Source organism: Pistacia vera, unplaced genomic scaffold, assembly GCF_008641045.1.
Source record: "Pistacia vera cultivar Batoury unplaced genomic scaffold, PisVer_v2 Contig446, whole genome shotgun sequence".
Taxonomy (NCBI): Eukaryota; Viridiplantae; Streptophyta; class Magnoliopsida; order Sapindales; family Anacardiaceae; genus Pistacia; species Pistacia vera.
The window spans coordinates 366,488-378,383 of record NW_022196275.1 but is presented as its reverse complement, the minus strand read 5'-3'; the positions used below and the strand labels follow the sequence as shown (position 1 = coordinate 378,383).

Sequence of the window (11,896 nt, the reverse complement as noted above, 5' to 3'; positions counted from 1 at the left end):
ACTTTTTATACCTGTATATATATACAGTTATACCTGTTTTGTCTCGATAACCCAAAAATAATGTCATCACTTATACTATTTCTTCTTCCCGCTTTAATCCCAATAGAATGCTTATGCACTTGGATGCTATAGAAGCAATTGGTTTCTATAATCAAAATGCTGCGGCCAGCCGCCACACTCAGATCAACCAATGAAGCTGAAGATGGAACCTGTTTCTGTGCTGTGCGTTTTTGGATGTTAAGATCATGGAACCTGTTTCTGTGCTGTGTGTTTTTGGATGTTAAGATCATGGAACCTGTAGTTGTAGTCGGCTGCTTTTTATTGATAACACAATTTCAACCATAAAATAATAAGAACCTAAACTAATATTATGTGTCAAACATGCGAAATGAGAAAGTGGGAGATCGGTATATATATATAGTCATTACAATCTTGGGTAAAGTTGATGCTTTGATTCACATACTAGAAATTCTGCACACATCATATGATTACTGCGCAAGTATATCTTGCTTTAATTTAGTCCCAAATTTCTAACTCATCATTAATCCGGTAATTTCTAAATTATGCCTTATAAATTATCCTAACTCGTAGTACAAGGTCCATGCATATTGTTTAAGTTGGGTTTGCTTCTTTAACTTCTTGCTGCTTAGACACAAAGCTTAAACCACTTGTAGTAGAGAATGACAGAGACTCATCCATGCGACCAGGCCCTGTTTTGATCAGTCTTTCTTGATCAACGGGACTATCTTTTTTATACTTGTACCATTTAGCCCAAAAGATATAATTTCCAAAATTAACAACACTTAGAATTGCCAAGAACCAGTAGAATAGTTCCACATGGTTTTTGTTCATGTCAAGCCCTTGAAGCCACCCTCTCTTGCTTTTTGTAAAATTACTAGTCACCGAGTTAATAACCCCAACGAAAACTGAGCTCAAGTAGTAACCGATAGATAGAGAGAGCCAGGAAAAAGAAGTGGATAGAGATCTCATGCCAGCAGGAGCCTCACTATAAAAGAACTCCATTAGTCCAACAAGTGTGAACATGTCAGCTATTCCAAAGATTGCATAATGAATAGAAAGCCAAAAGAGGCTAATACGGTGATTGTGGTAGACAAATTCATGCTTTCTCTTCACCTCTACAATTCCAGCTATAGTCATTGAAATGGCTGAGAGGATAAGCCCAACTCCCACCCTTTGCAGGTGTGTTATGCCATTGGGGTGGCCTGTCACTTTCCGCAAAACAGGAACAAAACCAAATTCATAAACAGGTATAAGAAGGGACATGAACACCAAAGGAATCACGGGAATGGAGGCTGGAGGGACTTGGAAACTGCCAAGACTTGTATTCATAATGGTTCCTTGTTGGACAGAAAAGGTTTGCAACTGTGCTAAGCATGTGTTCATGAGGGTAGTGCTTAGAAGGATTGGCATCATCCTTGCTAGGATCTTCACTTCTTCAACTTGTGTCACTGTGCAAACTTTCCATTTTCCTGGCATCAAGCCCTTGGGGAGAACGGCTGCTTTGTCCAAGAATCTGGCCATAATTAAAAAATTGAATTGAATTGAATTGTTAGTAAAAGGATAACGTACTTTAAAAAAAAAAAAAAAATAATATCTATATATATATATATATAAAGGAGATCAACCCGAATTGTTTGGTGCGGGGGATGAGCTCTCCCCTTGAAGCAGACTCATATAAGTCATCCGAGTTCTGAGGCACTTGTGTCCGCCAGTTCTTTACACTGACCACTAAGACCTGAAAAAATGAAAAACTTGGGATTTTTATGAACCAAGTAAACTGTTAGAATATTTAAGAAACAGTATACATGCAGGCCTAGGGAAGGTAACAAACAGACAAACCTCTAGAATCCTCAACAATGGACTATCTCCTGGCACTCGGACTCGATAAAATGACTTTCCTAATGCAGCAAAGATAAGACCAACAAAAGAGCAAGACATGGAAATTATGAAACCTATATCCCATCCCACTGTTGTGCTTACATACACTACAAAAGTGACCCCAATTGTAGCTCCAATTGTTATACTTAGCAAAAACCAGTTGAAGAAAGTGGCTATAAGCAAGCGTTCTTTGGGATCCTTGTAGTCAAACTGATCAGCACCTAAAGCTGGAACCGACCCTCTGATTCCACCTCCTCCAAGTCCCAGCAAGCATATTGAAACATAGAAAAGAAGAGCTTTAGTACCGTCCACACAGCTAGTCTTCCCGCATGGCTGAGGTTGCAGTTTAGAATAATGGGATTGAATAATCAGCAACAAGTACCCCTGATCGTCAAACATCCGAAGAGATATGTGTAAATTTGGATGCAGCAATGAATATTTAATTTGTTTACACTGTATATGGATATGGAAAGTATACGTACCAGCAACTGAACTACACCAAAGAGCAGACAAGTATTGAGGCGATTCATATAAGTATCTGAAATGAAGCCTCCAACAAGTGTGAGCAAGAATGTGGTACCCAAGTAGTTAGTAGTAGTTGTAGCTGAACCAGAGAGATCGAAGTGCATGATCAACAAGAAATACAAGACCAGGCTAGCCATGTTGGCTACAAAGCCTATGTTATCCAAAACCATAATTGCTGCAAATAAGATTCACGCAAATTCTTAAGTGAAAATTAATTCTAAACATAATATTAATTTATTCTTGAAAACCACATCAGTGACTTACCAAAGATGAAATACGTAGCTTTAAATCCGCCTTGTCTCTGCGTATTCTTCATTGGTTGACAGATGAAATCTTTGACGCCGGCATTATTATCATTCAAGTCCTACGTTATACATTGGATTAGATAGGATCATCCGTGAGAGAAAAGCTGATACTGCCATGCATGATGCATCTACATCTGCATATATGCTTAACAGAATGCATTAAGTTAACTACATGACGTTGTTAAAAAAGTAAATGATTATTACCATGGCTGAGGAGCTTGGTTAATACAGAAAGAAGAAATGGTCTCCTACAAAATTATTTTGGTTGTGTTTGTGTATAGTATATAACTATATATAGAGCAAAGTGTAGTAATGAATCATATATAAAACAGATTTGACTACGTGGACGGACCGGCCTCAAGATCCTTCAAATAATCATCCATATAAATATAAATCACTATCATGAGACAATCATATATGAATGACTTATCCTAGATTAGCCCTATCACATGACAAGTAGAACCTCAGCAGTCAATAGTTTCGTTGGTATACTTCAGATTTTTGTGATACGTGAGATTCTTGGCTTTAATAAACAGAGCAAAAGTGTTGATACTCTCGAAAAGGTGACGGATTTTCCAACCTCTTAAAATTAGATTATGCATAAGACACAAGTTAAAAGTTTGTATCCACCTCCATCTCCTCTTGTTAGTCAAGTGTATGTAACGGTCTGTACTGTTTCATGACGCTGCTTCATTTTGTCGACGAATCTCTTAACGCAATTCGGCAATTGTAACTGAATAGAATAGGACAATTACATTAAATATTCCTGCCTGCATTTTTCTTCAAACGACAATTCCAGCAATAAAATAAAGATCAACTCCGATTTTTGAATGTATTAATTAAGAGTCTTTACATTATTTACCAAACTTATTAATAAGGATGATCACTAAGAGAATTTATTTAACTATCACCTTCAAAGCTTTGAAAAAATAGTTAAAATGCATCCAAACTGATCCAACACCTCATCACTAAAAAAAGAAAAAATAAAATTTCCAACAATAATCAAAGAGAAAAAATCTACTCCAAATTCGAAAATGATTTCTTTTGCCTATGGTATCTACTTACTGGTAGCATTACTCAAGCAGACAAATTTTTCTTTTCCAAATCTTACAATGTTCTCTCACACTTTTGAAGCGACAGTTAGTCCTTCGTCAACTTACAAAATAAATCTCGCCTACTCATTTGTGAGCTAAGCAATGACAAATTGCAATGTTTGAGGTTGTGAACTTAACCTTAATGTTCTATAGTATATATATCTAACAATAATGCTACGGACACCGGGATTTTTATACCGAAATATTATACCGGCCTACGTGTAAGACATCTCTAAATTTTTTAACAATTTTTTTCTAGTGAATGGCCATCCATCAAATTTGGCCGGCCATTCACTCACATGGACGCCCGTCCATATACAAGGGACGAGCTTCCTCTATAAATAAAATACAATAAAAAATTTTTATAATTTTTTTTTTTTAAAGTATGGACGGGCGTCCATTACGAATGGACGCCCGTCCAAAAGTAATGGACGACCGTTCATATGTAGACAATCGTCCATTACTTTTGGACGCCTTTTGGATGGGTGTCCGTTCGCCTGTCCATACTTAAAAAAAAAAAAAAAAATTAGAAACATGGATACTACTTCTTCTTCTTCCTTTCGGAAATGTTTACCTTCTTCGCTCTTCTTCTTCTTCAAGCCAAGCCAAAACTGATCGCCTCTCCAGCCACTATTAATTTACTTTTCCAGATAACCATGATCCCTCTTTACACGCTACAAACTAAATCATAAAACCAATGCCAATAACTCAACTAAAGCAAACATCACACTAAGAAGTCTACAGATTCACAAAAAACAATTAAAAAGAATATCCAGATAAACAATGGATTTCAAAACAAAAACTAACTATCAAAACAATTTACTTTTCTAGAAGGGACTTCTGTGGTGAGGAGCTTTTGACCTGGGCACTGGAACCCAAATCTAGCATTAACCTCCCATCCTCTACCTGGACGATAAAGGCTATGAGAGAGATTCAGGCTTTTGCTCTATCGCTGAAGAGTTAAAATTTGCGGCCACTCAATTCAGGCGCCTTCATAGTAGACAGGTTCAGCACACCTTCAGGTTCTACTCATAACAGTGGAGGACATGGGCCGCATGTTTCATCCAAGCTGCATGGCGCCGTTATTCCAAGAGAAAGAAAATGAAACATTTCCGAAAGGAAGAAGAAGAATCAGTATCCATGTTCCGAATTTTTTTTTTTTTTAATATGTACGGTCGTCCATTACGAATGGACACCCGTCCATCCCAAATATTTATAAAAACTTTTTATTGTATTTTATTTATTTAAGGGACGTCCGTCCCTTGTATATGAACGCGACGTCCATGTGAGTGAACGGCCGTCCAAATTTGATGGACGGCCGTTCACTAGAAAAAAATTGTTAAAAAAATTAAAAATGTCTTACACGTAAGCCGATACAATATTTCGGTGCAAAAATCCCTGTAGCATTATTGATATATCTAAACATAACGGGAATGCCAATTCTTTACGGACACAACCATACACCCAATCAATTTCACAGAATAATTATAATTCTATATCATTCCAATAATAAATTCCAAACAATATCAACCCATATCCGAGAATAATAATAAATTAAATTTACAAACTAAGATAATAAATAATAACAAGATTACATTTAAATATTACTACTTCCAACATTAACCAGATATTTACTATTACAAAACTCACATAAACATTAAAGAATTTCATGTTATCAATCATAAGTATGCACCATCCACTTCTCCATCAAAACCAAAATAGTAAAGGCAAGCCAAACAAATGAGGACGTCAGTGAGAATAAAACCCACTACATCAAAGACAAACTTGGGAGCAAACAAGCCCCATACCTGCAAATGCAACAACGCAGCAACTTTTTGTTAAATACATACATATGGATGGTAGAAATAGAATACACCGGTAAGAAAATTTCAGTGAAATTATGCTATTACCATTAGATGTCGCCTCTGTATGGTCACACAGATTATAGTTGCTATGACAGTAGTGGCCATAATAAGTCCGTACATCAAATACATCTAAATTTATGTTTCAGCAAAATCAAGAAATAAGTGAAACAAATCAATCAACCTTTGCCAAAAATTAGATACGTCCAACTAACAAAGACATAAGAAACTTACCAGGAATAACTGCACCGAAAGGAGTCTTCTATCCTGGTCAGTTTGACCCAACATATGTTGGGGTACAACCAGAAATGGAAGTCCAAATACTGGAAGAATGTGAGAAAACCCAAATGTATCAATTGTTAGAAGGATAGCTTGCCGAACAAGGAAGAAATCATCAAACCTGAAAGATATACAGGTCTCAAAACCATGCACCTACAGAGTTATGGTCATTAGCCCATACAATAGTGACAGCTGCAACAGTGGGCGATTCAAATGCTAATGACATTTTATATTTAAGATTTTGATAAAAGCCAAAAATAGATCTGTGTTGCCAGTGTCCAATAAATGTAGTTTTGATAGCTAGCTTCCCCATAACAATGCAAGGAATGAGTACATTTAAACCTCACCCAGTAAATGCAGCACATATCGGAGGCCATCGAAAGCACACCTGCAGAGAATGTTATTAAAGGTTATAGATCATATGTGAAGGTGAATAAATAAAGCTTCTCAAATAAAACAAATTATAATAAGAAACTGTTACAGATACCAACATAGAAATTAATATGGCATTACTTCTAATACTATTAATAAAACATTGATATGACATTACTTTTTAATTAAAAATCATTCACAATTATTGAGTTGAGTTTTTTACATTCATTCACAATAATTTGTACTACATGGATTGATATAATGTATCATTTCATATTGTATGATTCCTATAATAAACACAAATTTTATAGATAGTATTGTTTTTATAGCTTATAGTAAGTTCCACTGTACTTCCAAAAATAGACCTTAGTATGATGAAAAATAGCATGTAGAGAAGTGCATAGCTTTGCCTTATCAGCTTAAGTTTTCAGAGTAACCAGAATAAGTTACAGTTGATAAACTACCAAAAGAATAAATCATGGAACCAAACAGAGTAGTTGAAGCAAAGCATCCAATAAGCAATCAACAATCTGAATTACAAGCATTTACCGTGACCAGTGGAGAAAACAAGCATGTGGCCAAAAGGCTCCATTGCGTCACAGAAGAGGGTCAAAATTTAGATTTACAGCAGTTTTATCCTTAGGATCCACTTCTATGTTCCCCAACCTCACTATGCAATGACCTGCCAAGAAAGATACATCAGAGTCTTTCAGAAAGAGTGGTGGGCTACTGCAATCTAGACAACTGCAATCTAATACCAGAGGAGTATTAACAATGGAAGAACATCAAGTATTAATCTTATAACCTACAATAAACATCAAGCTAGAAATCAAGGAGCATAGAAGACAATGCTATAAAACACAATCAATATCAAGTTATAGCTCAACTAATAATATACACCGAAAAGCAAGTCTAATTATGTATGGCATAGTTGTTAAGTAGCCATATGACATAAAAGCTTAAGCTAACAAGAGGCCAACAATAGTAGTAACCTTTTTATAAGTCCCTTATGTGAATGTGGACCAAATCATAATAGACAGATACAAATGTAGGTGCAAATAAGTGCCACAGGGAGATTGAAATTCAGGATCTTCACTCTGAAAACTCTGCTTTGAACCATATTAAGTTACACTGATCTACAAGATTTCTAAGAAAAGCATGGAGGGCCCAATGTGATAGATGCCAAGTTAATTGTTCAAACACAGATAGACTAGAAAAAGTACCTCCAATTATGGTTGCTAAAGCAATCAAAGGCCCTTGCTTTCCCGACAGAAGAATGATTGTTGAACTACAAGAAGCTAACATAGCCACTATCTTTTTACCAAACTTTTCTGCTATCAGAGCTCTCTCTCTCTTAACAATGACTAATTGCCAGTAATAAAAGTTGTCCAAGCCCCACGACCATATATTATTCGAGGGATGTAATTTCTTCCGATCCCATGAAGCATCAGAACCGAACTCAAAAATTACTTTCTGACATCCAATGCACAGCTATGAGAATATAACATAATTAGTACCCAGACAACAAACTTCGAAATGGCCCAAAAGGCTGCAAGCTATGGTAATGTACAGCAAGTATGCCAAAATAGTTAGAGCCAGAATTGGCACAATTTCAGCCATGAGTGTCGACACGTGATGACCAGGGGCATTCAAGCATCATGAAGAAGTTTGCTCATAAACAGAGAATTCACAGCCTGCTTGATAGCCCAACTTTCTAGTAAATCGGTAGAACAGTGATCAAGAAAAGAAAAAAATTGCCTGCAAAAATAGTCCTAAAAGATTTGCATTATAATCAATAAACTATTATAATACAAAGAAAATGCATATACTGAAAGCTTTGTATAGTAACCTTAAAGGTTACAAGTCCTACTTCCTTTAGCATCTTCCCTCTCTTGATTGAATAACGAAATTAAAATGACGGTTGTGGCTAAAAGAAAATTTGCCACTTTTCCTTCTTCACTGAACACAAGGTTTTAAAACAATTATGCATTAATAGAAAAGAATATCATACTTAAAATAGAAAGTGCATTCATGGAGGCAGTCAGAAATAGTACTTCTACAAATAAACTATTAGATAGAAAGCTGCATGCACGTATCATCACAATAAAGCAAGCAAAGAGTAACCTCAAAGATATCTCCAAATCTCCAATGAAGAAAGAGAAACACAAATGAATTTTCATCCTCTTAATAGAAAGGATATGGACTATAGTGAGATTAACATAATCCCAAGACCAATTCCATCATCTCTAAGTTAAACTCAGTCCATTTGGAGCGTGCCAGCTCAGCAACACTCAATAGAAAATTAGAATAAGCATCAATTTCACTTTTAAGATATGCTAATGATGAATTGCGATTTCATCTCTATTAGACAACAATTTCCTGGAGCAACAATGATTATTCTCCTGCTTGAGCATAAGATTGATATGTAATAAGTCTTCGCGGGAAAATCCAATGACGGATGAAGCTGAATAGACATCAATGTATCTTTTCACCTACACCAATTTATAATTGGTGAGAAAGAAGCAACAAGCCAAAAGGGAGACTCAAATAAAAAGCTAGAACTGTTCAATGTTAGAAAGCCTCAAGGGTAATTACTGTCACATACACATGAAGGTTTGCATTTTAAGATTCTGTCTACCTTTTGCAAAGTTACTTCATGAATCTTTTAATCTGTTCTGAAAATTTTTCAATTCATTCTCAATAGAAACCAAGTATCTCTTGTAAAGTGCATGTCCAGCATCATAACAAAATCATACGTCAATGATAAGATATATGTTTTAAAACTGAAAAGTTCTAAATGAAAGAGCAAATCAACATTGATTCTTCACTTTGTTTTCAAGAATGATGGGACCATCAATTAAATCACACTTCATAGCTGATTAACCCCAACAAGAGAAAAAAAAAAAACGGATAAAGTTATGGTGGTCAAGATTTAAAATTTCTAGCCTACAAAGATTTAAATATCAACATTACAAACACAAACTCAAGGCCCAACATTGGTTGTTGTATCATCTTTTGATCTGACTTAGAATTTGGATAAGAAAATATACGCCAGAATTGACGCAGAGTACGTTGCAATAGTTCTGCATCCATTCTTCCACTTTCAACCGATTTGAGCAATTTCCACATTAACTCTCTCTAGATTCCAAGTACCAGCACCTAACGCATATAGCTCAGGGCTAACACGGCCAATACTGAAAAGAAATCAACTTAAATAGTTTCACCTTTTATTAAAAAAATGGGAACAAGACAAAAGCATCTTAATGAAACTGGAAGGAGCGATGTTCAAAATCAATGACTGATCAATTAAAGCCAAAAATCCTTACAGTTTTCATTTCTTATTCCTGAGGGAAACAAAATATCCAAAAGTACTCTTAACAAATATGTAAAGTTGACATAGAATCATCTAGTCATTAAAGTCCCAAATGATATCAAAATTTTTCTTTTTTTCTCCTAACTAAAAAGCCAGGATATAGTTTGTAGAACAAGTTTAACTTCCAACGATAATACCACAGGAACCGTATTGCAACAACAATCATAGTTGTCAAAGTTTCACTGCAAAACGTATTTAGTATGAATTTACAGATATTACCTTCACAATGGTAATGCAGGTTATGCTAAGGCGCAGGTTGTATAAAATATATTTCTGCATATGAGGCAATGTGCTTGCATAGTATAACATGCAAAAAATGCATCAGCTAATTGAGAAAATCTTCTATACTTTGGGTACATGTGCACCTTTATAGTTGGAAGAAGGTTGCAGTAAAAAAACCAAACTCAATGCTATTATGCATGGGCCACAGATACCACACCTAGTGAAGAGAAACAAAGCAATTCACTCAGGGAAAATCCTTTTAGACTACAGCCTTTAGCCTAATTACATGTGATAGTTTTCCACAACATAACTGACTTGCCACAGCATAATAATGAAGTCTGAAAAAATCAAACTACCAAGTTATTATAAACTCACTAACTTGAGAAAAGAACATGACTATAATGAAATTGAGGGATTCTTACAACACCTTCCAAAAGGAAAGGGGACACCAAGCAGGGCTGACAGTTACTGCAAAATCAAGCTGCAGACAGAAATTAACCTTATATGTTGAATAAGAGAAGTAAATAGTTCAATCAAGTAAAGAAATCCCATTTTTGCCATTAACAAAAGATAACTATTCTAACCTGTGTGGACAGAGCTGATGAAAGTCCTTTGTGATCCTGAAATAGGAAGTGACAAATGTAATTGATCAGAAAAATAGGAATCCAAAATCAAAATAACAAATATTTATCAATGTCCCAATTTACCGGAGTAATTTACTTTTGTAGAGATTTTACAATGTATAAGAGGGATATATATCACACACATAAAATGAAATTCTAATATAACCTGAAATTCTAAGTTGTATCTCTATACTGCTTATACACTATTACAAAAATATGTATTTGAGCGGTGTAGTTTACAACTAAAGTAGTCCCAGTTTTAATACTATTACGATATTTCTACATTTGTTCTCCTCATTATTTTCTTTCCAGTATATGAGCAAATGGAAGATATTTTCCAATTAAATTAAGGAAAGATAAGATTACAAGCGTATATATAGTCACTAGAAGAGATAATACCAAATTTATTTCACAAGATGAAGAATCAATTTCAGATGGCATCGAGGATGGAGGCTCTTGAAACTCATAGCAAAAATTGATGTTCAACCTGCAACATGCTACTCAAGTTAGAATGACTGAGGAATAGATACTAAGTCAAGTTTCCATCAGAAGCAAGATAAGTATTCACCCTTCAGCAGACCCCACCATGATCACCATTAATAGTTTGCCATGGTCACCCATCACAAGAAGAAAAGTATTCTCATGTATGCACTGGTCCTGACTGGCTTCCTATCACTTCGATTACTTTCTGAAGCAAATAAGTAGTTTGTTCATAGAAAAACTAGAGAAGAAGAAAGATAAATGGGCAAATGCTGAATGTGTGTAAGAATATCATGTTATTTAACTCTGTCATCTTTATAGAGTGAAATCAAATTAGAAAAATTATAATAAACACAAGATACTAACTGATTTTGAAACAATTATACGTGCCATGTAAGAAATAGTGATCATTTTCTGATGATATAAGGGGGAACTAAAAATTACAAAGAATAACCAATTTATCACAGAGACAAAAGTACCAAGCCAATAACCCAACAAACATAGGCTCAAGAAAGCAGAATGTAGGGTTAAGAGTATATTAAAGTGAAAATTATATAGATAGCAAGAAATTTACTTCTAACATGGCATTGTATGCTCCAACTTATCTATCATGGAATGGAATCAACACCAAAAAGTGTCCGGCATGATCCTGAATACAATAAAGATAATAAAACTAAATTCTCCGATACAGCCTGCAAATTGCATAAAGGAAAGAATCTGTGGCCTCCACTCGAAACCTTAATAACTTTATGCACATTATTAGAGATATAAAATCGAAAAAATGTCATTATTGTGGAGACATTAAAACTATGGGGAAGGAGCTATATTTCTCAGTGAAAGAAAGGATACAATTGTAGATTAT

At 35.1% G+C, this 11,896-nt stretch overlaps 2 protein-coding genes across 3 annotated transcripts; both read right to left on the bottom strand.

Moving 5' to 3' along the window:
* Positions 1 to 368: 368 nt before the first annotated feature.
* Positions 369 to 3,416, bottom strand: LOC116144537 (protein NRT1/ PTR FAMILY 4.5-like). 2 transcript variants are annotated; one of them, XM_031429980.1, is made up of 6 exons: positions 3,360 to 3,416; positions 2,689 to 2,788; positions 2,382 to 2,599; positions 1,861 to 2,283; positions 1,647 to 1,756; positions 369 to 1,534 (listed from the first exon to the last, which is right to left on the bottom strand). In XM_031429980.1, exons 1-6 carry the CDS (start codon positions 3,363 to 3,365, stop codon positions 613 to 615), a joined length of 1,779 nt encoding a protein of 592 aa, XP_031285840.1. In that variant the 5' UTR covers positions 3,366 to 3,416; the 3' UTR covers positions 369 to 612. The 2 variants fall into 2 exon arrangements, with proteins under 2 accessions (XP_031285840.1, XP_031285841.1); XM_031429981.1 differs by lacking the exon at positions 3,360 to 3,416 and adding an exon at positions 2,934 to 2,971.
* Positions 3,417 to 5,321: 1,905 nt separating this feature from the next.
* Positions 5,322 to 6,355, bottom strand: LOC116144471 (GPI ethanolamine phosphate transferase 3-like). Its single transcript, XM_031429908.1, has 4 exons — positions 6,312 to 6,355; positions 5,920 to 6,085; positions 5,734 to 5,817; positions 5,322 to 5,631 (listed from the first exon to the last, which is right to left on the bottom strand). Exons 2-4 carry the CDS (start codon positions 5,971 to 5,973, stop codon positions 5,503 to 5,505), a joined length of 267 nt encoding a protein of 88 aa, XP_031285768.1. The 5' UTR covers positions 5,974 to 6,085; positions 6,312 to 6,355; the 3' UTR covers positions 5,322 to 5,502.
* Between the last annotated feature and the right edge of the window lie 5,541 nt (positions 6,356 to 11,896).

Excerpts from the sequence above, each read along its gene's own strand:
- LOC116144471 (XM_031429908.1), bottom strand. The coding sequence starts at position 5,973 with ATGTTGGGTCAAACTGACCAGGATAGAAGACTCCTTTCGGTGCAGTTA. Across the intron at positions 5,818-5,919 it reads TTTCGGTGCAGTTATTCCTG|ATGTATTTGATGTACGGACT; the intron begins GTAAGTTTCTTA and ends ACATAAATTTAG. Across the intron at positions 5,632-5,733 it reads TACAGAGGCGACATCTAATG|GTATGGGGCTTGTTTGCTCC; the intron begins GTAATAGCATAA and ends TTGCATTTGCAG.
- LOC116144537 (XM_031429980.1), bottom strand. Across the intron at positions 2,600-2,688 it reads AGCTACGTATTTCATCTTTG|CAATTATGGTTTTGGATAAC; the intron begins GTAAGTCACTGA and ends TCTTATTTGCAG. Across the intron at positions 1,757-1,860 it reads CATTGTTGAGGATTCTAGAG|GTCTTAGTGGTCAGTGTAAA; the intron begins GTTTGTCTGTTT and ends TCATTTTTTCAG.